Source organism: Solanum lycopersicum, chromosome 10, assembly GCF_036512215.1.
Source record: "Solanum lycopersicum chromosome 10, SLM_r2.1".
Lineage (NCBI taxonomy): Eukaryota > Viridiplantae > Streptophyta > Magnoliopsida > Solanales > Solanaceae > Solanum > Solanum lycopersicum.
This window is the reverse complement of record NC_090809.1, coordinates 38,526,224-38,553,439: the sequence shown is the minus strand read 5'-3', so window position 1 is coordinate 38,553,439 and position 27,216 is coordinate 38,526,224. Positions and strand designations below refer to the sequence as shown.

The window sequence follows — 27,216 nt, the reverse complement described above, 5'->3', positions numbered from 1 at the left end:
TCATTTTCCTTTTTTAAATTAAGAAGCTCAAAAATTTAATAGATAATTATTCATCTTATTTTAGATTTGTCCGATTTAGTGAATTGACTCAAATAGATTATACCTAACTCAAATTGGTCATTTCGTTGGTCAAATTAACAACTAAATGACCAATTTTTGAATAAAATAGACCATCTTTTTAATTTATATACTCTCTCACGCTCTCTCTCTCTCTCTCTCTCTCTCTCTGTCTCTCTCTTCCTTTTTCCAACTCTTACATAAGCTATCTCTCCTTTCTTCTTCCTCCAAAATGCAAAAGTCAACTCTAAGAACCATAATTTTTTCATCCAACTGCACTACAAACCACTAGCCCAAATTGTTGACTGAAGGTTAGATAAATATCACCATAATTTAATCTGAATCGAAAGATATCATATCGAATCCGGACTTTTAGGGGTATGTTTTTCTCTCATTATTTTCTCTTCCATCTCCCTCTAAAACGACTATTTGAATTCAATCCTTTGTTTTTTCTATAAATAATGGTATTCATGCTATTTTGAAAAAGATTGGGGACTGGAAAAAAAATAGGGGGAAAAAGAGTTGGATAACAAAAATAGAGTTGCAAAAACTAAAAAAAAATAACAGTAACAAGTGTTAAGAGTGGAGAGGGGAGAAGTTGGATACAAGAGATTTTTACAACATAATAAATAGAAGTTTTTTAAAAAAAAAAACGAGAGGACGAAAAACCGCGAGCTATTTTTCTCTTATCTAGCTCATGTTAAGGTCACTAAGTCTTCACGGTCAAGTTCGTTGTCTTAGTTTCGCTGCCCTCGAAAAGGTAAAATATATACATATTTGGTCAAATTTAGCCTTAGTTTTGTTTTTCCAGTAATATGATTTTACCCTATTTTTATTGTGCTAGTTTACTGCTTGAACCTGTTTCAAATATATTATCTTCTTTTGTTTCCATGTTGTGTGTTTTTTGAGTTTACCTAGAGATATTTCCGTTGTTACATTGTGGCCCTTTTTATTGACCCCTGCTTGCTTTGACTAAATAACAAATCTATACACTAGTTCTTATTTGTTAAAATCTATGTTAATGTCTTGTCATTTGTTGTGAAAATATACGATAACAACTTATCAGTCTAAGTCTCTGCTGCTCCAGTTTCTTGGTTTAGATTTATTCCTAACAATGTTTAATATAAGCTTTTGTGATTCTTTGTCACTTTGATCACAGCCTGATGATGTTCAACTCTAAAAAAAATAACGGATCTACTAATGATAAAAGTTGACCAAGAAAATATTATGATATCTTCAGTTAATATATTTAGTAATTGTGGCATGAGATGGTCAAGTATATATTAATATCTTCTTCTTTTTTTTTAGGAAAATGTCTTAATTCTAGGAGTTTGGTGCCCTCCTTGAGATTGTCGTATTATGATTTCCCCTCTAATGTGTTGCCTACTATAATTTGTGTAAGTGATCAAGATCTAACAAGTCTTAGTCCTTCATGGGTTTCTTTTGTGTTTTGTCTTAAAATGATCCTTTATTTAAGCATTAATTTTTCGTTACTTAGACCATGTTTCTATGAAGTTACCAAATATTTTTAGTCATTGTGTTTCATGATTTTGAGTTGTTACTTGATACTAATTCATTACTCTTTTCCTTTGTATACATGTCATGTTGAGTTCATTAATGGGCTCCCCAAGTCTCTCACTATGTCTTGTTGGGCTCCTTAGTCAAATACATCTCCTTTGAGTCAGCCTCCTCAATGTCCGAAAAAATTGGAAACTGAAACAGGTCTTGGATAGTAGAAAAATGGGCTATAAAAATTCGATATATACTGATATACAATAAGTGCATACAAAAACAGGAATTGGGTTAAAACCAAAAAATTCTAGCGAAATTTGCCCAAAAAAGGGGCCCAAAATTCAACTTCTCCTCCTTGCTCTTAATTGTGATTATTTATTATTTTTTTTATTAACTCTAACTTTAGAATTATTAATCTCCCAAAAGATGAATTATATTCTGTATGTTAGTAAAATCTTTTATCAAGTTGTGTACTTTATTTTAAAATCTTTAGTCAATTTTTTTATTTATTTTACAATTAATTTACATGGTTTTCATACTTTAATTAACTAAAATTGGTTCAAGTTATTATTTTAAAAAATAATTAAATAAATTTTAATGAACTTAATTTCGTAAAAAAATCTAAAATTTAATTCAAATATTTCAATTAATATCCTCTTTTCTTACAAATTAAAAATTATTATTTGTATAATTATTTTCTCAAATTAATCATTTTCTAAAAAATAGTCAAAATATATTTAACCTAAGTCATTGGATAACCACGTGTTAGCAGCTACTTTAAGTGTTAGTACCTTGTTAAAGTACAAATAAGAACTTCTTACCTATTTTCTCTAAATTTTAAAAGATTTATCTGTTAAAATATTTTTAAATGAAGTTTCTTCAATTTCTTTAAAATTAAGTGTCGAGTTTTTCTATATATTTTCTTAAAATGTTTTTATACTTAACACAATTCAAAAAGTGATTTTTCTAAAGATATTAAAATTACAACATAACAACGAATATATACATTACAAAGTATTGTTAGCTTATTAATTTCTGCTACAATAAATTGAAATGTTAAAATTTTTAATTTTTTCTATATTTCTAATTGGAAATAATTTGTTCACATGGTAAAATTATATAAAATTTTAAGAATTTGGTACAAGCTATTATGTTTCAAATACATTATTTATATCATGTATGATTTTATGTTTGATAATAATGTATCTGATATAGAGTGATCGCAAAATGTTATGTGTAAACTATAATAAAGTGTAGTTATTAATGTATCAAAAGAAAAAAGAATTAAGTTATAAAGATGATACATGTTTAAGATAAACATTGTAGTGATTAAATATTAAATATAATTTTCAACATATTTAGCAATCTCATTACTAAAAGAATCCATATATATCAAAAATTTATAGATGAAAAATAAGTACCAATGATACATTAAAAGAACGGATGCAGAAGAAAATGAAAGAAAAAAAACAAAGCTAAGAAGATCAAACAATTTAAAATTAATCTTTTGGAGAGATAAACCTTTTGAGATTCAAATTAGGATGAAATGATAAGCATAATGGAGAAATTAATTGACAAGATCATCAGAATAAAAATCAGAGAGATTGGTGGAGTGAAATTAGGAAGTGATAAACATGGGTATGGGGAGTGGGAATTATGTATCCAGAAATTTTGTGTTGTGATCAAAATAAGGGATTTTGAAAAAAAATTAAATGGTAGGGAATAATGAAAATAATAGGAAAAAAGGTGTATATATAGGTAATTTTCCTTAATTTAATTCGTTTTTAGGAGTTAAATAAGGGTCAAGACTGAATTTAGTCAGTTTTAGAAGTTGGGAATTTTCCCACTAGCGCTAAGGAGAAAGGAGAAGAGAAGAAGAAAGAGGGAAAGATTCACCAAGATCGTTGAATTAACTTGTGGATTTCATCAGAGGTGATCCCTAAAAAGGTATATGGGTCTATCTCAACATTGGGTTCGTTCACCCACGTGCCAAGCCTATTTGATTTAGCGTGTTTTAATTCCGAACAGATTGAATTTTGAATGTTCTTGAATGTGGTTTCCTAAATTGAATGTTCTTGAATGTTGATTCCTGAATTGCTTTAAATTTTTAACATGATTTGAGATTTAGGAGTTTTTTTTTATGTTCTAAGTGTTGTTCGTGAATTTATTTCCTTGTATATAGGCTGTGGGTACCTGAAATCTATGTGATTTGAGAGACGGAACCAGATTGAAATGATTTAAGGTTAGAAAAATTAGATGTAAATTTGCAAGGCATCACTTGGGGGAGGCAGGTGTGGCGCGCCCCATCTGTGCGTGAAGGCCTGGGGCGGCGCTTGCAGTGCACCATTTTGGTGCCTCAGTCATGAAGGGCTAGCAAGGCGCACTTCGAACGCGCTCGAATCGATGTTTTTCACCCTGTTATCGTTATTCAATCTGAATAAGTCTTTCTAAAGTGTTTTGACACTTCCTAATTATTCTTACTACTCTAAATGACTTCTAGTTATATAGAAATCATCCGAAAACATGAATTAAAACCTTGAATGCATAACTTTAAATTCAAGGGAAGTTTAGAGCCAAGTCTAGAAAGTTCATAGAGTCCTTTGAAAAAGTCTTTTACAAATACTTTTAAACTTGTTTTAGGACTTAAAGATCTTGTTGAGTAAAGAGTAAAGATAAGAAGAAGAAGTTCATTTCAAGTCTCATATGTCTTTCAAAAACATTTTAAATGTCGTTTTAAGACTTAAGTTTGAGTTTACTTCATAGTAAAGTGAAGTATTTCTTCAAAGCAATATACGGGGACTAAGTATTCCAAAAGGATTATCAAATGTTTTTACATTTAAAAAGAAGGGAAACTGATATTTCCATAATAGCTCTCTAAATGAAGCAAGCAGGGAAACTGAGATTTTCATGATAGCCGTTGAGTTAAGTTTTTTAGCATTAATATCAAGTCACTACTTAAGTATGTTTTTAAAACATAAGAGTCAGTATATTTTGGGAGTAGTATTGAGCACCGATATGGGGGAGATTTCAGACAACTCACAACCCTCCTGCATATAGCCACTATGGGTAGAAAGGGGTGATACTTTTTAGCTTTCACAGTAGACTAGTGGATCCATTAGGCAGTTCATGTCTTATACCTTTGGCCGAGTATAGGATGCGCTAGCAACATAAGGTAGATCGATGTATCATCACTATAGCTCTTATGTGATGATTGTTGGTTAGAGAAAATCCCACAGAAGTTATTTGTATTTATATATACATCAGTTTATTTGTATTTATACATACAACTCAAAACTAATTGTTCTTTGTATATATTTACGGTTTCTAACATGTTTTCAAATAAATTTTCTTCATATATCACTTTCCTGTTAATTGATTTATATAGAAATGAGTCTGTTATATTGAGTTATGTTATTTATGAGTTGAGCAAATCCAATGTAAGTATTCCTTCTTACTCTTTTCAAGCTTAAGTTGTTTTAGCATTCCAACTCACATGCTCATACTTCAATATACTAATGCTCATCGTATCATGATGCAGACGAAGGTAACCAGGATCATCATCTGGCGCACCGTTGATCCAGTTTATCACTCCAGAGTAAGTTGGTGAATCTCCTAGCGTTACGGATGACTCCTTGTATCGATTTTTTTCAGTATTTTTTTATTAGGATGTTGTGGGGTCTGGCCCAACATTCATATCAGTTTTAGAGGATTCTTAGATAAACAATCACATGTTAGTCATTGAGTTCATCTCCTGTAGTTTATAAGACTTGGGTTGCCACTTTTGGCCAGTTGAATTGTTTTAAATGTCTACAACGTTCACATTTAGTATGTTTTATTAGTTCAATTAAGCTTTTATCATTATAGTTATTGATAATTGTCTTCCACTGAGTTAACTTAGCCAAGACAAGGGTACGCTCAAGGACATCAATGGTCATTGAGCGTCGGTCACGCCCAGGGTGTAGGCTCGTGCCGTGACAAGTGAATAGAATCGTTCTATCCTAATAGGATTTATTCCTTTAAACCTCGGGTACTAGAGGGTAATAGTTTCCTTAAGGAGACATTGTACATTCAGTGAGATCAGTTTTTTCCTTTATTTTTCATGCTATCATCATAGATCCTGGTATATTTTCTGTAGTCATTAATTTATGCTTATGTTATTAATTATTGTATTTAATTATATGCTTTAGACTTTGTTGTTGTTGTATAAGTATTTGTTAGTATGGAATAAATAACGCACATTAATTGAATATTTAGGCAAGTTGTGAAAATCGGAAAATGACCTAAAATACCCTAGAAGTATTGGAAATGGTGTAAAACTACCCTCCATCCACCTATTGGCTCCAAAATACCCTTTTCACCCATCTATTGGCTCCAAAATACACTTGTCATCCATCTTATGGTTCAAAATATTGTTCGCTTATTTAATGGTTTCAAATTTAAACCATTTAATATTTTTTTAAATACTTGGCGCTCAACTATTGGATATAATTTAATCTACTAACATCATTTCTAAACCAACCCACTATCCATCCATTACTAATTAAACCCCACCCAATTTGTACACTAATTCTAAATCAAAATCACCCTAAACACTACTAAAACACGATGAAGTTACACATTTCTAAAAATGACATTCAAAATTATTCGAGTCCGAATTAAAACTACAATTAAATTAAGGTTGAGCCACTTATTTAGGAAGACACTTTCAATATGATTCTCTTTCAACTTTGAATTAAAATATTATGATTAAAGGTAAAGAAGTAGTACATGTTGAATAAATTCATGCACTTTTTTTAATATAATTTTATAAATATTTGTTATTTATTTTAAAATTAAAACTTAAATATATTATTTTTAAAAAAAATTATCAATTAAGTAATATCACATAATTGAGACGAATGAATATTACGATGAACATAGTTAGACTTTTAAATTTATCCACAATTTTTAATTAGAAACTTGAATTATAATATGTTTTGATTGAGGACTTGAATGTATGATAATCTACTTCTATAGACATTTTCGCCTCAAATTTTTAGAAACACTCATTAGAAGTAGCTTTTCTATTGTTGAATTAGTAATGGGGCGGGTTTATTAATCGAGTGTGATTTAATTAGTAATGGGTGAGTAGTCGATTGATTTATAAAGTATATTAATAAGTTAAAGGAAAAATGCACAAGTACCCCCTCAACCTATACCCGAAATCTTAGAGACACACTTATACTATACTAAGGTCCTATTACCCCCTGAACTTATTTTATTAATAATTTTCTACCCCTTTTGGGTCTACGTGGCACTATCTTGTGGGCCCAATGCTGGTTGATATTTTTTTCAAGCTAGTGCCACGTAGGATGAAAAGGGGTAGAAAATTACATATAAAATAAGTTCAGGGGGTAATAGGACCTTAGTATAGTATAAGTGTGTCTCTTGGAATTTGGGCATAGGTTAAGGGGGTACTTGTGCATTTTCCCTAAGTTAAATTATAACAAATAGTTGAGAATCATGTATTAAAAAAATATTTAAATAGTTTCAATTTATAATCATGAAATAAGTGGTCAATTTTGAACCCAAAGGTGGATGACAAGGGTATTTTAGAGTCAATTGGTGGATGAGAAGGGTATTTTGAAGTCAATAGGTGGAGGAACGGTAGTTTTGTACCATTTCTGATAATTCAGGGGTATTTTAGACCATTTTTCGATATAAAATTCCTTAAAGATCTATAATACCATCTCTTGAGTAAAGAATTGAAATATTATATGCCATTGTTAGAACATAAAGACTTTAAAAATATTCTTGTACCTTGTTGTGCGAAGTGATCCAGAAAAAGAAGACAAGATTGATAAACTTTTGACATGGCTTCAAGTATGTTGTGTCGAACGATCTATAGAGAAATATGACTAGACTTGAGCCTTTTTAATCCAAATGACATAAATAACTACACAATAAATTAATTTTTCATATTCAATATAAGGTATGAGATTGATTCTCAAGTTTATTGCAAGTTGTAAATACTTTTCTTGAAGTAATAGATGTTATCAGCACTGCGATTGGAATATCAGTGTAGTTTCAAACTGAACTTCATCACTCTACTATGCTGATTTTTACAAAAAAACACCAAAATAAACAAAATAGTTTAGTGTAATATTTTTCTCTTTCAAGTATATATGATAAGTTGAATTGTTGTCCAATATGATACATTCGTCCTTTAATTTTCCATTTCAATCGTTTCTTATGACATATTTAACTGCAGAACCTTAAAATGATTCATGTAAAGCAAAAACTAGGGCCGAACTTTCTACACATTAAAATTAGAATATTTGTTCACTTTTTTTATACTTTTAAAATAAATGTATCCCTTCACAAATGATTTTTTTTTACTAGAAAATTTAATATCTTAGGTTGATGTTCATTGTATTCCTCACAAATGTCAAATAGTAACACTTCCTAGAAGCAAAATAACAAATTATAAAATTATGAGTATTTGTTATTACATAATCTTATATGTAAAATAATATAGCGTTTTAGCTTTGATGAATGAAACGTTTTTTAAATATTATTTTATAAATTTTGGGATGTTAAATTTTCACACAAGCTGAGGGTAAGTTTACTAGTAAATCAATATGATGAAAAATACTTTATAAGTGATTATGAGTGATTTTTTCCTTTTTCTTCCCATACAGTTAGGGAAAAAAGACCTAAAAGTAAAGTACGCAAAGTCAAGAAGAAGACATACAATCACATACATTCGGTAAGAATATGAAATATAACTTTAACTAAAATTCATCCACCTATATAAAAGATGTTATCATTCCGTGGAAGATCTGTGGAAAACACAAAAGAAAGTCTAATGTAATTTTTTGAATGACACAAATTATGAATTTCAAACATCTAATTGAAAGTTGCAAGGGCCGTAGTTTATAAGCTAGAAAATAATAATTTATCAGTTTGATCTACACTGAGATAATCATCAAGAGGCTAATACTGATAAGTATATTATACTATATTGAACATTCACAACCCCTACTTTATGCACACAACTCTATCCCCCTTTCTGAGCTCATAAATTATGATATGTACTTAAGAAAAAAAGTTATTTTAGCTGTGAAACAATGGTTTTCATCCTTCTCATAAGACTGAAGCCACAAATATCTTGAAATATTGGAAAACACTAATCATTAAAATAAAGAGCAAAAGCATAACCAAAATTCTACTTATAAGAAAAACAAGAAATAATGAAAGTCACTCTATTTGTTTAAAAGAATGAATTGTTTTAATGGATCTACATTTCCTTTGCAATAAGTTAAAATTCATTTTTTTTAAAAAAAAAATCTTATGTGATAATCAACAGTAGATAGAAGTAGCTTAACTGAAGTGACATTAACATTGTATACAATATGTTTATCATACTTTATTGACAAAAGTCATACTGTCACAAGAATTGACTTCGTGGATTACTAAAACATAGAGAACGCAGGCGAGTGAAAAAACAAGTTCCTTATTCCGTGTAAGATTTAGGAAAAAATCTAAAGTTCATAAAGATGATTTTCGAAAGAAGAAAGGATATAAAAGTTATTTTATACTTGAAATCAAGTATACAAGTTGAATAAACATATATGGAGACTTAATATAGTCCATAAACTAGTTTCAAATTCAGTTATAACTAATTTAACAGATACTTACTAAATGACTTAAACAATATTAATAGGAGAACTCGAGCAGAAAGAGTTCATCAAATGAAATTTAATAAAACATCTACATCAAAAAATTAAAAAATAATTTGTATCTTAATTAAAATATAATTATTGTAGAAAATATCAATAAAAATAAATCATGCAATATAAATGCAATCAAATTCAACTTTTTAAAAATATAGGAGAACAAATTACCAGAATTACATGACTAATTAAATTATGAATTGCAAGACAATCAAGATCTACAAATAGTTGACTAATTATATTTTGAATTGCAAGAGAATCGACTCTTGAGAAAATATTTCATTAATTGGTAAAGTTGAGGCGATAGATTTTTTTTATCTCTTAAGTAATATCAGTTGACATGATAAATAAATTTACAAACTAGATAATGATATGATTATCTTTCGCTTTAGGACAGAAAAGTGAAACCTTAGGTGGGGGTACCTAATGCCACGAGCAGTGGAGAAAGCTTGGATCATGGTAATCTAAGTGTCGCCTAGAGGTTTCACTCTTGTATTCTCTAGTGAAAGATGCTTATTTATATCCTAATCTTAGTTTGTAAGTCTATTTATTATCTTAATATCTTATCAGATAAATCAATATTTATTGTCTTGATTGACGTAATTTCCGTCCCTTAGTTATAATAATTTTTACGTTGTCTTGCCTCTTCCCCTCCCCTCAAATTGTATCATTTTAAAAAAAATTTACCTTGCACCAACCGTGTCACGCCCCGAGCTATGCCTTGGACGGGGACACGGGACCTAGGATCACGAGTGACCCCAATCTAACCTTGTTGGCATAACCATGAGCATACCAAAGACAATATGTAACACTCCGGAAATGCCATGACTTAGACTAGAGATTAATCTTTTAAATATGTTTAAAACGATGCTTCTGTAGGAAATATGAAAGGAAAAATAATATCTTTAGAAAATGCTCAAAATTATTATAGGCTACTTAAGGCCACTTGAGATGATTACAATCATCAACTACATCACTATCTATACTACTCAAAATAGAAAACAAAAAGTCTTGAAAAAATAACTAAATACATGTATCACAATTTACTAGATACATGTACTACGAAATTCTAAAAAGACTTATTGAAAAACTAAGAGACAATTTTGGAAGACTAAACATTGATGCATTAATTCCAACACTCCCCCTTAATGCATTTGCTTGATAACTCCAATGTGTTCTCGAAGATAGCAAATTTTTTCTCTAGAAAGTGCTTTGGTGAAGATGTCAGCAAGGTGTTCTCCTGTCTGACAATAATGCAACTGAATTTCGCCTTTCTCTTGTGCTTCTCAGACAAAATGATACTTGATGGAAATATGCTTTGATCTTTCATGGCTGACTGGATTCTTGGCAATTGCAATTACTTATTTGTTATCACAATATAGAACAGTCCTTTTTTTGTTTTAACAATGTCTTCAAATATTCTCCTAAGCCAAATAGCTGGAGAAGTAGCCTTGGATGCTGAAACATATTCTGCTTCGGTAGTGGATTGAGAAACAACACTTTGCTTTTTTGATAACCAAGAACAAATGCTTGATCCAAATAAGAAAGCATAACCAGAATTACTCTTCATGTCATCTATACTTTCATCCCAATCACTATCAGAATAACCAATTAAGTTAAAATTTCCACCAAATTTTTACATTATCCCATAATCCATTGTTCCTTGCAAGTAGCGTAGAACACGCTTTTCATCTCCAAAATGCACTTGGATTGGTTCTTGCCTGAATCTGGATAACAAACTAGCAGCAAACATAATATCTGACCTTGTTGAAGTAAGATATAGCAAACTTCCAATCAAAGTCCTAAAAAGTGAGCTATTAACTTTCTTTTCTCCATCATCTTTTCTAAACTTCTCATTTGATGCTAATGGTATGGTCACAGACCTGCAATCCATCATTTTGAATTTTTGAAGAATACTTTTAGTATACTTCTTTTGAGAAATGAAAATTCCTTCTTTCACTTGAGAAACTTCGATGCCCAAGAAATAATTTAGCAATCCAAGATCACTCATTTCATAAGCTTGCATCATATCTTCTATGAAATTTTGCATCATCTTTACCTCATTTTCTATAAAGAGCAAATCATCCACATAGAGACAAACAATGATAATGCTGCCATGTTCTTTCTTCACATACAAAGTGGCTTCACATTTACTTCTCTGAAAATTATTTTTCAGAAAGTATGTATCAATTTCATTGTACCAGGCTCTTGGAGTTTGCTTTAGCCCGTAAAGAGCTTCTTTTAGTCTATACACCTTCTCTTTTCCCCCTTGAAAAAAAAAATTCTCAACATAAATCTCTTCATCAAGTTTTCCATTCAGAAATGCTGATTTACATCAAGTTGGAATATCTTCCATTTCTTTTGTGCAGCAACAACATTTACAGTTCTAATTGTCTCAAGACGAGCAAATGGAGAGAAAGTTTCATAAAAATCAATACCTGTTTTTTGCGTGAAGCCTCTAGCAACCAACCTTGCTTTGTGATTTTGAATATCTCCTTCCTGATTGAGTTTGATTTTGTAAATCCATTTTAGACTTACAACTTCTCTTTCTCTAGGAATAGACACAAGCTCCCAAGTATTATTTTTTTTCGATCATTCGAATTTCTTCTTCCATGGCTTTCTTCCAAACATCATGCTTTATTGCTTCTTCATAATTTTCTGGCTCAACACCGGCAAAATTACATCTTTGATAAATGTCACTCAAAATTTTTGTTCCTCTTGGAGGCGGTTCTTCATTATCTGAATCTGGGATTTCTTTCCCTTGAGATACAACTTCATCTTTCTCATCCTCTTCCTGATTTGAAGATATGATAGCAGTGTTCTCTATCTTTTTATCCTCCCAATTCCATGTTTTTTTCATCAAAAATGACATCTCTACTAACAACAAGTTTGTTAGTTTTGACATCGAGAAGCCTATATCCTTTTGTGACATCACTATAACCAAGAAAAACATATTTTTGACCTTTTTTTCATTCAATTTTATTCTTTTTTGAGCAGGTACATGAGCATAACAAATACACCTAAAATTTTTAAAATGACTTACAGAAGGTTTAATTCCACTCTAAGCTTCAACTGGTGTCTTGTCCTTTTGTTGTTGGACACCTGTTAAGGATATGAACTGTTGTATGCACTGCTTCTGCCCAAAAATATTTTGGCATCCCTTTCTCATTCATCATCATTCTGGCCATTTCAACAATTGTTCTATTTCTTCTTTCAGATACACCATTTTGTTGAGGAGTATACCCTGCTGTAAGTTGCTTCTGAATGCCTTCATTTTTGCAATATTCTTCAAATTTTTGACTTTTGTAATCACCTTCTCGATCACTGCGAATGGTTTTGATGTTGGAACCTTTTTGCTTCTGAACAAGGGCTTTAAATTTCTTGAATGTAGCAAATGCTTATGACTTTTCTTTCAAGAAATAAACCCAAGTCATTCTTGAGAAATCATCAATAAAGATTAGACAATACCTTTGACTTCCAAGAGATCGAGTCTTCATTGGTCCACAAATGTCGGTATGAATTAGTTCAAAAAATATACTTGATCTCCAAGACACCCCTTTTGGAAAAGACTTCCTGTGTTGCTTTCCCATTATACAACTTTCACATGTATCCATCTCCAGTATGTATCTCAGGAAGGCCTTGAACCATGTCCTCAGAAGCTTTAAACCATGAAAATTCAAGTGACAAAATCTTTTGTGTCAAAGCCATGAATCATCTACAATTTCATTTTTTTAATGCATTGTAATGAAATTGCAAAGGGAAGTTTCTTTTTATCATCTTTACTTCAACAATGACTTCATTTGGCTCAATTTTATCATAAATCTTGCAATAATTATCTCTATACACACGAGAATAACCATTTTCCATGAGTTGACCAAACACTTAACAAATTTTCTTCCAAGTCAGGAACATAAAGAACATCATGAATTTGCTTACCGCAACCTTTCATGTTGATCGAAATATTACCTTTACCTTTCACATCAACTAAGGCTCCATTCCCCTTCTTCACTTTAGTAGTGATGATATTATTAATTGAGAGGAAAGTCTTTTCATCTCCAGTCATGTGATTACTTCAACCACTATCAACATACCATTCATTGCTTTTTGTTGAAGCATCAGATTTAGAAGCAAAGAAAAGATTTTCTTCCCTTTCTTTCTCATGTTTTTCACAAAAAATTGCTTGCTCCGGTTTCTTATGCCAACAATCCTTCTCAACGTGGCCAAACTTTTTTAAAAAGTTACATTGGGGCTTGCCTTTGTGCCAACATTTTTCTGCATTGTGATTAGTCTTTTTGCAAACTTTACAAAAAAAATTAGAGTTTTTCTAACCTTTTTCTTCAACCTTCTTGGAAGAACCATCATGATCCTGCTTCTTTTTTGGCTTTTAATTTTTTTCGGATGATTTTTTGAGAAATTTTGAGAATTCTCATTTATTTTAGACTCGAAAGCAGTCTCATTGGGTTGATCTTCACGAAAAAATCTTTGCTTCTCGTGTGTACAAAATGATCTAACTAGCTCTTTGATGGAATGTTTAGAAAGATCTTTCGTCTCCTCAGTGATAGCAACTATGTACTCATACTTTTCTGTGAAACTAATTAGAATCTTTTCCAGAACTTGTTGGTCAGAAATTGTATCACTATCATTTCTCATTTCATTAATAATATTATGACTCTAGTGCAATATTCATCAATTTTTTCATATTCTATCATCTTTAAATTTTGAAACTCTTTTCTAAGAGTTTGAAGATTTATAGTGCATACCTTTTTGTCACCATACACCTCAGTTTCCAGACAATCCCAAGCTTCCTTTGCAGTCCACAAGTAGCAATTTTTGCAAAATATGCTTTGAGACTCCCATTTGGATTTTGCTCAAGGCTTTTGCATCTTGACGATACTTAGCCTCAAGATTTTTCATCTATGCTGTTGTAAGATCACCATCGTTTTCTGTCTCTTCAAAGCCATTTGCAACAATAGTCCACAAACCTTCATCTTTCAAATGTGTTCTCATTCTTATCTTCAAGTATTCAAAATCAGTTCCATCAAAAAAAGGAGTAAGAACAACTGAAGAATCAGCACCTTCATTTGTTTTGGATTCCATATTTTTTTCTTCACCTAACCCCAAATTAAGAACGAAAACATGCTCTTGATACCAATTTGTAGGAAATATGAAAGGAAAAATAATATCTTTAGAAAATGATCAAGTTTATTATAGGCTACTTAAGACCACTTGAGATGATTACAATCATCAACTACATGACTATTTATACTACTCAAAACACAAAACAAAAAGTCTTGCACAAATAACTAAATACATGTATCACAATTTACTAGACACAAGTACTACAAAATTCTAAAAAGACTTCTTGAAAAACTAAGAGACAATTTTGGAAGACTAAACATTGATGCATTAATTCCAACAGCTTCTAGACCTATATTAATATTATAAACTCATTTCAAAAAGGTTAGAGCCAAAATGACTAAGAAAGACCTTGACACGTGGAAACTAGCTAATTCGAACTAGTTGACGTCCCTATGTTTGGTAAAGGTTTTGAGGTGTCAAATTAAGTCCAAAACTTGTAAAGAGACCTTGGATAGGTATTATGTAGTACAAAGGGTCCACACATACGGTAACGACACCCCAAGGACCACCCGAAGGGTCCTTGGGGAGGACCCCAACATAGGTAGGCAGGGTGCCAAAGCAGCCTGCATGAGGAAGATGGGGACTTGAAGTGTGCGACGCAAGCTGGTCACAAGGTGTTCTGCCTCAAGATTTGAGAGGAAGCCTTGCGACGCAAGGCTGACATGCACATCACTGCCTCAACTCATAATTTAATAAAAATGATGGGACTTGCCCCCGCGACGCGCAGCTACTTCCCAGAATCGTTAAAGTCATATTTTTGGTAATTAAACTTTTAATTAAGACTCATTTAAGTGGAGGGTGTTTTGGGTAACTAATAGGATGACTATATGAGGATATTAGATCAGTTTTAGACCACTTTTACACGTCCCAAATCAGATCAGACAAATTTTCTCTCATTCTCTCAAGTATGCTTTCTTTCCCAAACTCCATTGCAGAACAACAAGAGCTTAAGGAAGAAGATGAACACTTCAAGATTTTCATCCAATTTTCGTGGATTCTTCATCTATAAGGTGTGGATTTTTCACTCTTGGGATTCCTTTACCCAAGAGGTCCATTGAAAGATCATTTTCAAGAATTTCAAGTACTAGGCTTTTACTCTACAAAACATATTTTCTTCCCAACCCTAGATTTATGATTTTCAATGAAAATTAAATGTTTCCATGGTCTATTTCACACGAATGAATGAGTATGTTGTTAGTATATTTGAATTTCATGTGGAGCATGTTTTTATATATATGACGGTTCCCTATGCTTGTTTCACAACTTAATTATATGAAAACGTAGGGATTGGAACTAAGACTAGAATGAACTCTTAAATGACCCTTTCCTTTACACTCTACATTATGCATTGATCTTGTATATGATTTTAAGAGTTGTTCTTGGTTATGCTATTGAGTATTTCACTAGGTTATGGTTATGATTGTTGTAAGTCGAACTAAGTTCTTAAATAAGGTTCTTGGAAGATAGAGGTAAGTCTTCTAAAGTTATGATTACTCTACAATGTTTATGTTAGCCTATAAACATGATGCTATATTATGGGAGTATGTATGATATTGTTATGTGTATATGCTGGGCTATGAATATCTTATTTCTGAGATCATGAAAAGAACACGATAAATGCAAGTTACGATATCCTCTTGTATGATTTACACAAGATGACCATGTTATGTCAATCTCACAAACAAAGGGTTAGAATGAAAGAAAATTCTCATCTAATCCTAAAGAGTTCATGATCATGTTTATACAAGGAGTTAATCTCCTATGACCTATGATAAGTTATGATAAAAGAAAACTTGAAGGTTATATAAAAAGGGGGAATTAATCTAAGCACCGATGAACTAGATATGACAGGTGTCCCTTCCCTAGTTTGAAGTTTGATAGGTTCACAATGACTCTCATGAGATTGGGTCTACCATGTAATGTGGAACTATGGGTCTCTAGTACATTTCCTAGTTCTTGAACTATGTTTCCACCATAGAATACAAGCTAGTGGATCCACCTAGTATACTATGTCATGTTAGGTTCTACTTTGGCCGGTAGACCACCTTTTTTCGGTGTGGGGTTTTATGACACCAGATTTCATGTTTAGTTCACATGGTCTATGTCGGCTAAGGTGAATGGTCCCGCATGTAAAATGAATGAAAAGTAAATGAACATTAACTAGGGTGATCAAGGAGTCCACTTAGTACAAGTTGACTATAATGGAAGTTCTAGGAGATTTTTTTATGTAATATGATAACATGAAAGGTATATGTTTATGACTTATAGTGGAAATTCCATAAAGCGCAACCCAAGATCTATGATGTGAAAAGCAAAATCAGAATAACGAAGAAAAATACATTCTGATGTAAGTATGTTATTCCTTGCATTATAGGTGTTGCTGCGTCTTGAGATCCTAATTGACATGGTTCCGCTGCATCACAAGGAGCAATTGTGAGGAATAGACATTCTAGAACAATCATTTGGTTTGGTTCATTCTTTGACTGCTCTGCTCCCCCCATGTTCCCAAAAAAGAGAGACTGAATTTCTTCCACCTTCCCTGTACGAGTAGTGAAGAAGTCTAAATTTAGGTTGTTGTTGACCAACGGAAAGCATGGGATCAAAAAAGTCATTACATGATGTTACTCTTATAAAATGTTTGTCATTATGATGAATATGTTATTGGGTTATATAGTTATATGAACTGATGACTAAATGTGTTACAAGTTATATGAAGCAAAGCTTTACCTATGGTCTCCTATCTTATCTACTTGGTTGTGTGGTGTTATGGGGCTTCACATGACCATTGCACTTGTAGGTTGGGGATGGGATCATTGGTAAGTGTTTTGTTTGTTATGATATATGATCTATTGAATATAAAAAGTTAACATGACTCTATGATAATATGTCTTTAATTATGATCATTCTTTATGTTGATGAAATCCTTAACTTTTATAGATTATATGGTATATGCATTGAATACTTTCATATGACTTAGCATGATTTCTAAAGAAATGATAAATGGTCCTTTTTTCATGCATGTACTTATATGTTATGTGCGTATACCCATACTTAGCACATGTGGCGTACTAACCCCATTACTTTATATTACTGTAATTGTAGGTTCCGACATTGAAGTTTAAGGAGGTCGATTTGAAGAAGCTTGGAACTCTTTCTCCATGTTTTGGTAAGTCCTCATGTTCGAGGATGCTATCTTTCATAATCTATCTTAGGAAGATTTTATTAGTTATAAGATACACTATTTCCACTATGTCTTTTGGATTCCTTTGTATTAAGGCCTATATGGCATATTGACTATGTATTAGCTAAGTCCACAATTGCACTCTTTAGATTGTTTTATTTATGTGAGACAGAATTCTCTCGTATGTCTTTATGAATGTTAAGTATAAAGTCTAACTATACTTCAAGTAGAATGTAAATGTTTTAATTTTCCGCAAATTTTAACTGATGACATGTTATGATGAACTTTAAGAGGCTTGTTTGAGTCCTCTGAGAGGACGACGACGCCGGTCGCATCTGGGGTGTACTCGTTGGGTCTGACACTATAATAACTGAATTTGGAAGCTAAATCACAAAATAAGTCTAAAATATTGGAATATACCCATATATTAACCGTATAATATGAAATATGAGAGTTTAATACAGGAGAAATACCAAACTCAAATACTAAGTTAAATCTAACTATGTCATAAATAATTCTCTAAACTGACTAAAAGTAATGGGACATTCCCCCTACTAAATCTAACAAAAACTAAAAACTAAAGACTAAAAAGCAATAAAAATAATCATGCCACGAGTCCTCAAAAAGATGAGGACTCACCACTAAGGTTGTTGTACTAAAGATTAGGAACCGATCTTTGCGTGATCTGACTACAGAGGACGTGAACCTATATCACGAGTGGATGTAGCATAGAGTATGTGTTAGTACTTGAAAGATATTGAGCATGAGAGATAGAGTAAAGATGAAATAACATATAACTGAACAAAAAATAAAGCAATAATATAATCTGGACATGATAAGGAATCTGAAATACTAAATATAACTAAGTTGACTGCAACAACTAAGTTATAGCATGTTGAGACTGAATATTGAAACCTGATCAATGCAATATAGTCAGACTATATTGTGGAAGCTACTAATAACTGATAATAAAATCACATAATCTAAATGTGGAGTCCACTGTATACGCCCTACTGAGGGGACCCTATATACACAGCCAAAGGTGTAGAGTCATGCTAGCGTGATCACTAAAATTATGCCGATAGAGAGGACTTACAATGTATGTGGGTCTTAGTTCTGGGACTATATGGGTGACTGACCCTAGTCAAACTCAATAATATGTTACTCTGAATATATTAGATGACTAACACATTATGACCGAATTTCGGTAATACACTAGATAGCTTAAACCAGACATGAAAAGTGGGAATGCATATTAGTTTACTGATAATGACATATTCAATAATAAGTCATGTATATCTGAAGATTGTCACTTAACATGTGTAATTCAAGAACTAAAGAAATGCATAGCTAGGTTTCTGAAATTCATGGAATAAATGAAGTAATAACATGATAATCTAATTTGGAACATGTGAAAAGTTGATTCATGATAATCTGCTGAAGTTCTAGAAACACTAGGCCTAATTGATAATGGGGAATCAAGAACCTAAATGAAATCTAGGGACCTAATGGGTGAAAGGAATCCACTAGTGAAATCCCACATACATGGTGACATATTCTATGGAGAAATCATTCAATTTCAGGGCTGGAGCTGATAGAAACTTGCTACATTCTTGAACAGGGTTCTTGACTTTCTTTCTCCTCTCTAGCTCTAATTTCGCTAAGTTTTGATAAACCATTTGACTTAGGTAAGTTATAATTTTGTTTTTAGGCTTAATTGACTAAAACCTCATAATTAGGGGTTAAAAGACAAAGTATAGGGGTCTAAAAAAATTGGAAAAGACCGAAAGACCCTCGACTTAACTGTTGTTGGAGTGACCAGCAGACGATACCGATGAACTTTTGATGGACAAATGGTACGTGGTGGTGAACCGTCAATCGCGACTGAGACTGGGTTCTTGGCACCCGATCCACGGACCAAGACCACACACCATGGCATAGCCTACGGATTGTAGGGTGGTCCATGGTTTTCATCCAGCACGGTTTGTGGGTATAACGACCCAAACCGTCGTTATTTTAGAAGGACAAAAATCTATGGAAAAACTTAGACCCTGTCATGCAGTAGCGAGTTGTATGCCGCTAGCGCGGCGGCGCTGCAGTGGGGTAAGTTGTTCCTACAGTAGGATAAGCAAGACAGAATATAATTACAGGAAATCCTATTTTCTCCATCTTTCTAAAATACCTAGAAAATTTTTAAATTAGCCTAGAAACCTTAGAAAGCTTCTCAAAATGGGGAAGGAAAGAGAAGAAGATTTCTAGCATGGGGATGGTGGAACCTTGCGAGTTCTTGGTCAAACTCACCGTCATGAATCCGGAAAAGCTAGAATCGAATTCAACAACCCCGTTCAACCATTTGGCATCAAGGTAGGTTATATTTTATTCGTTAAGTAGTTGTATATTTAGTCTTACCATGTAATGTCTGAAATAAAAATTATGTGCTATGTGTAGACCTTTATGCATTGGGTGATTTCCGTGGAAAAATAGTTATAGTTCAACGTAATTGGACTTATACTTAAGTAGAGACTTGGATTATTAGTCAAGGCTTCTGTAATTGTTTTCTTGAATAGATTTACTTTTAAATAAAGGTATCCGGTAAGGTAGAACAAGATTATGAGTATACACTACGTTCGATCAAGTGAAGTTGTGAAATTGATGAACTTTGGTGAATTAGGATTAAACCCTAATAACAAAACCTAATGAAAACGTAGGGCTGAACCTTGTTTATTTTATGATAGGAATTGCTGAGTAATTAGTAGGTGATGGTTGTGATTGTATGATTGTGTGATGTTTGTTTATTCTTGCTTCATTATGATACTTTTTTATGTTTGAATGGTGCAATATCAATAACACTTGTTGTAAATGAAATACTTTAATGATGGTTGCTATGAAGTCATGATGTAAATATATGATCCTGATGATGTACTTGTGATTATGCTTGTGATATGTAACTGGAGATCGTTGCCTCGTTACAACAATCTAACATTGGATCGGGTTGCCACGTTCTGGCACAACTATTGGATTTGGTGGCCATGTTCTGGAATAACTGCTGGATTGAGTTGTGACGTTCCAGCACAACTTGGGATTAGATTGCCACATTTTGATAAGATGACTGTTTGGGTTGGGTTCCAAGAGAGGACCAATGAGGTGACATAAATTTATATTTTGAAGCATGTAATATTCAATATTGTGCATGTGTGAAATCCTTGACGATCAGGTGTAGGTGGAATTATGTGTATACATGTGAATAGGTGGTGATGTGGATGTGTTCTGTAATGTATATTTGTTGGGCAGTAATGAAAGTTCAAGGTGTTGTAGGTCGAGTAATGAATAGCGAGAAGTGTTTTTAGGGTAAGTAGCAAAAGAGAGTGTTCTAAGGTTAGATTTGAGGTAACAAAATTGTATGGCCTTGGTTAGGAAAGGTGATGAGAAATTAAGGGTATGACGTGATCGGCTGGTAAGGAAGGAAGGTGGTAGTGGGTGGTTAAATGCATGATCTTACTATTTAATTATTATCTTATGATGAAGACGTCGGGTTGACCAATGATTCCTACCAGTATGTGTGGTTGTACTGATACTACTCTTGCTATATATTTTGACATAATCTTGATAATGGATTGGTGATATTTCATTGGACAAAAGGCAAGTTCGCATCATCATGTCAATCTATTTAAAAGCCTGCAATGTGTTAAAATATGTCAGAACAGTGCAGACTATTCGGAGGCTAGAGAAAAGATATAAGCTTTAGTTTTAAGGGATAGGGCAATTGGTCTGGGACATCCTGCTCCAGTGTTCAAAATCCTGCTAGATCGAGGTGATGCAGGTTGCTACAGTATCAGGCCACTACAGCGGGATACAGGATGCTATGATGACCCTCATCTGGGACGAATACCAAACGCAAAAATGGCCTCTCTTCGTACCAATTATTAGAATTTCAACAGATTAGAGTATGTTAACTATCCTAAAACACGAATTAGCATCCACTTCAACCAAACAACCCCTAAATAGTGTCGAATTTTGAGTTTATGACAATAAAACCTTTCAACTTCCCCACCCATTTTTGTATTGATTTAAATATGTTTTGTGTGGAATCCTTATGCCTACGACGTTGTGTAAATGTTAGTGACGTAAGGGAAGTAACCATGCTACGTTTTTCTAACATACCTAGCAACTTAGTTCAATTTTCAAAGAACTACCCAAAAACCGTTTAATTTCGATCAATTAGTTAGCATGCAATCATAATAACCAAAGCAACGAACTAAGAACCAAAGGAGAACAGGAAATTACCTGAGATTTGTCGATTTGGAGAAGAGTGATTGAGAGAGATTTGAGAGGGTTTCAGGAAATGAGGAAAAAGAAAAGGAGGAAAAAAATGTTGCTCTTCCCCTTTACTGTCGCCCGATCTTCCACTGCATCGAAAGATCTCCCACTAGAGTACCCATGCTATATGATGAGGGCTACCACTTTAGCGAGCAGTGTATTGCATCTTAACCTCCACTAACCTAGAGTGTCATTTACCTTTTCTTATGTTCAAATTAATCGAGGAGTTGTGACTTTTGTAGTTTCATGATGGTCTGTTGCGGTAGTTGGGAGTGTACCAAAATGAGAACGTGTGATGACCTGGCACTAGTTGTTTGGGGATGAACGAAAGGTAAATTGGTATCTATTATAATGACCCAAACCATCATTATTTACGAAGGAAAAAAATCCGTGGAAAATCTTTACCCTTTCCTACAGCGGGCTAGATGTCGCTGGAGTGGCAGTGCTGTAGTGGGGTAAGTTGTCGCTCCAAAGGGATGCAAGACAGAATGTATTATGGGAAATTCTACTTTCTCCATGTTCCAAAGTACATAGAGAACCTGTAAATTACCATAGAAACCTCAGAAAAGTTGCTTTAAGGTGGAGAAGGAGATTTCTAGCATGGGGATTGTACAACCTTGCAAATTATGGGTCAAACTCACCGTTATGAATCGGGAAAATCTAGAAACGAATTAAACAATCTCGTACAATCATTTGGAGTCAAGGTAGGTAAGGTTTTATGCATTGAGTAGTTGTAAATATGTGCTTACCATCTAATGTATAAAATCAACAGTATGAGCTATGTGTAGACCTTCGTGCAGTGAGTGATGTTTGTAGAAAAATTATTATTTCAATGTAATCGGGTTAGTACTTAAGTAGATACTTGAAAGACGCTACATAATTGGGTTAGTACTTAAATGTATATGTTAATGTAGAATAAGATTATGGGTGTACGCTACGTTCGATCTAGTGAAGTTGTGAAATTGATAAACATTGGTGAGTTAGGATTAAACCCTAATGAAGAATTAGATTTGAATTTGGTCTACTGTATGATAGGAATTGAGGAGTAATTCGTAGGTGATGGTTGTGATTCTATGATTATGTGATGTTTGTTTGTTTTTGCTTGATTATGATACTTGTATATGTTGAATGTTGCAATATCAATCACACGTCTTGTAAATGAAATACTTGAATAATCGTTGCAATGAAATCATGATGCATATGTATGATCTTGATGATGTACTTATTATTATGATTGGGATGTGTAATTGGAGATCAGATTTCCATGTTCCGTCAAGCTAACATTGGATCAAGTTGCCACGTTTCAAAAAAATTATGGATCATTTTTCCACATTCCGGCACAACTATTGGATCGAGTTGCCCGTTCCTACATAACTTGGGATTGAATTGCCATATTCCGGCTAGCTAACTGTTCGGTTTGGGTTCCGTGAGAGGACCAATGAGGTGCCATCAATGTGTATTTTGGAGTATGTGATATTCAATATTATGCGTTTGTGAAATCCTTGAAGATTGGGTGTAGGTGGAATTATGTGTATGCATGTGAACGTGTTCTGACTTGGATGTGTTATATAATGTATACATGTTGGGAAATAGTGAAATGTCAAGGTGTTGTAGGTTCGAGTAATGAAAACCGAGGGGTGTTTTTTTGGGTAAGTACCAAAAAGAGTGGGCTAAGGTTAGAGTTGAGGTAATGAAATTATATTGTCTTGGTTAGGAAAGGTGATGAGAAATTAAAGGTATGACGTGATCGGCTAGTCGGGAAGGAAGGTGGTAGTACTTGGGAATATTCTATGGGGTTAGCATGTTTAGGCTATGATATAATTAATCTAGAAGTGTTAGTTTTTGGTAAGTTGTGTGGTATTCCGAACATTGGTATAAATTCAAGGTGTTAAGAGAGTGCAAGAGTGACGAGTGGTTAAATGCATGATCTTACTATTTATTTCTTATCTTATGAGGTGGGTGATACGCTCAAATTATACTTCCCTAAAGAGGTATAAGCGGTCGTATCAAGTAAAGAACTCAACTGTTAGGTTGGGGTCGATCCCACGAGGAAAATGGTTTAGACTTAACTTTAATCTACGATTATGTTTATTTGGTCAAGTCTTTTTCGAAAACAGTTAATTAAAGGGGTTTATTTTTTTTTGAGAAATAAACGTGTTCAATCTAAATAAAACAAGTAGCAAGATTAAAACTTTGGTGTTTATAAAGTGATTAGAGTAACTAGGGTGTAAGTGTTCCCCATAGTTTCATAACGTGGTAATCCTAGCTATAACAATTATTTCCTAGTGTCTTGCATGCAAAGTGGTAAGTTATCTATCTCTAATTCCTTGGTTTGAGAACTAGAGAATTCTACTCCGCACCTTGGTCCGGCTACGTGTGTTTAAATTACTAACCCTTACCTTTTACCTCATATTAAGCATCATATTCGATGTATGTCTCAGTAACTACTTCGCACCGATTGAAACTAGCCTATTAGATAGTGTATACTAAATCTATATTGATAATTCTTTTCCTATCAACTATCTCCTTGGTTCGGCAAGTAGAAATAGGGCAAGTTCTAATGTGTGCACTCGTTAAAAAGACTTATAAATGAAAGAATTATCAATATATGAAAAAACCTATTCTAGAATAGTTATTTAGCTAGTTTTACCTTGTTAATCACCCGTGGTTCCCACAACCCTATTTATGGATTTACTTACCCATGCCTAGAATTACACAATTCATGGTTGTTAACAAGAGTTCATGTACTTACTTTGACAGGTTTGAAGAAAATCTAGAAATAACACTTGAATTAACGAAAATATCTTGAGAATCGATTCCACAAACTTGAAATAATTTCCAAAATCCTAAATTCAACTTCCAATAACAAGAGTATGAAAAATTACAAAAATTCAAACCCCAAAAACGAGGTTTTTAACCCTATTTATAATAATAAAGTCCTAAATTAAAAGGAGTTTTAAATAAGGAAAGTCTATCCATAAACGTGTCTTCAATTGACGGGCCAACAACATGGTCTGTCGATACACTTATGATCTGTCGATGCCTCCATCTTTCCACACTTAGTTTTTCTTCAACTTCGGGTACTGGGATTAATCTCTTCTGATATGATTGACGATTTGCCAGGATGGTCCATCAGTCAGTCGACGGACCGTCGATCCTTCTGTATACCCATACTTGGTCAGAATTCCTCGAGTTTCTTCCATATGCTTGGACCACTATTCGACGACCACCACCTACGGACCGTCAATGGAACGACGGGTCGTCGATGGCTTCGTTGGTCACCCCTTCTGCAAAATCTTCTACATTTCTGTTTTGGACAACTTTCCTGCAAAACACAAATATCTAAAGGAAAAAGCATTCAAAGTACCGTGAAACCACGGTACATCAAAACCCTCTACTTAAATTCGTTGTTTGTCCTCAAGCGACGCATTATGACTTACCACCACACCTTTGTACAAAATTATCCTCATTTAAGCTTTCACATTCATATGACCATCAATCCCGATTGTTTTCATTGATTTCATACATGATATCACTCTTAGGATCACACTCATGTGAATCATACCATGACACAGACTCACCACGTCAACACCTCTACTCTTTTATCTCTCACAAACGCACCAACTCTCAAAAATTGCAACTTACATTCTCACTTCAAAAGATATCCTCCTTTTTTCACACGGTGGTTTCAACTTTGAGTATGAGGATCATTATTCAACACTCACTCTCAGAAAAACTTCACACCTAATTGATACTTGTCGCCATAGGCTTGCCATTATTTTCACTTCTTTAAGTTCACCATATTAGACTATTAAGATCACGATAGGACTTTCTTGGCTTGTAGCGTAGGCTCAGGATCAGGTATGGTACATATGGATGCATTTTAGTGACTTGATTCCCTCCTTGACATTACGGCTAAGTGTCCAATATTATGCCATATTCTTCCTTTTCTTGTATTCTTTGGCTTGTTTTCTCCTTTCTTCCTCCTTTTGTGCAAATTAATCTTCTTTTAATTTTATTTATTTATTTTCTTTCGAATTCTTCACTTGATTTAAACTTTGATTAAGTCAATTCTCGTCTTCACTATTTCTTTTCTCTTTATTTCCCTATTAATATTCTCAACCCCACTTTTCGGAACATTGCTCATAATAGCCACCCTCAACTCATGGCTTTGCCATGAGTCTAGGTACACAATACCCAAGGTTGAGTCAGGGCCAAGATGAGATTGGTTTCTACATTAGCCACCATCAACTTATTGGGAGAACCACATGTAGGGAAACTTGCACGTGTGGTTCTGTCCTGGGACCCTGGTATACTGTACTAATATGTGTAGGTTCTCGTAATTCGAGTGAGATTGTCATGGCGCAAAAGCAGATATGGTCCGGCATTCCCTTGTTCCCTATATTGGTTATGTTCTGTATATCTCATCTAGCTAAAACTAATCGAGCTCCATTTTTTTGCCTAGGTTGAGGTGCACATGTCCAAGGAGGGACCAGGCCAACATATTATACCCAGAAAATACGAGTTGGGGTAGAAAAGAAAAGTCCATTGTAAGCTCAAATCATTTGGATAAAAAAGGGATCAATTTCATTTGGTTTTCTTTTATTTAGGCTAAAGATTTGCTAATTAAAACAAGGGCCTATGATCCTTTCCTAATTGTCTAACACATATTACTTTTTGCAAAACTAACCGGCCAAGTTCTAGCTAGGTACCAACAATGGATTATTCAACTTTCGTCACACTCTATTAACACCTCATTACCCTACAAGATTATTGGACACCTAGTTCGAGCGTTAGATTGAGGGTCATGCGATGGTGTATCTCTATGTCATGCTTAGAGCCAACACATTCAACATTCACTATGCCTAATCATGCAAGCATTCTCTTTAGAACAGGATATCATTGTATTTACCCATCATGCTTCAGATTTCACATTCATACTTTGTACAAGATACTAAACATGGCGGTTCAACAGTAAAATAACCAGTTTCTTGGGGCAAAAGAACACAGGCAAGAAAAACCCAAGAGAGGATCGTGAGTTTGGCTACTCAGCCTTTACCCTAGCACTCACTTTCCATTTACCCCACACCGACAAGAAATCATGCAATTGTCCCCAATGCATAAGAAATATAATACAAGGTGGTAAGTGAAACAAACCTAAGGCGCATAGCGCCGACGATCAACAAGTTGGCAGGTCCGGTATCCCGAAACACGCTCCATCAGTAGTAGGGAACCATAAGTAGTGTACGAAGCAATGTTAGCACCCTTAGTGGTGCTCCTCTCAACATCATCAAG

The 27,216-nt window shown here is 33.5% G+C and overlaps 1 protein-coding gene and 1 long non-coding RNA gene across 2 annotated transcripts; one reads left to right on the top strand and one right to left on the bottom strand.

Annotated features, from left to right (window-relative positions):
- Positions 1-233: 233 nt before the first annotated feature.
- LOC112940116 (uncharacterized) lies at positions 234-5,629 on the top strand. Its single transcript, XR_003243962.2, has 3 exons — positions 234-435; positions 1,366-1,454; positions 5,108-5,629. It is a non-coding gene; the product is annotated as an uncharacterized lncRNA (long non-coding RNA).
- A 5,012-nt stretch (positions 5,630-10,641) lies between these two features.
- Positions 10,642-12,156, bottom strand: LOC138338822 (uncharacterized mitochondrial protein AtMg00810-like). The gene is made up of 4 exons (XM_069289906.1): positions 11,914-12,156; positions 11,619-11,783; positions 10,925-11,442; positions 10,642-10,879 (listed from the first exon to the last, which is right to left on the bottom strand). Exons 1-4 carry the CDS (start codon positions 12,154-12,156, stop codon positions 10,642-10,644), a joined length of 1,164 nt encoding a protein of 387 aa, XP_069146007.1.
- Positions 12,157-27,216: the final 15,060 nt, after the last annotated feature.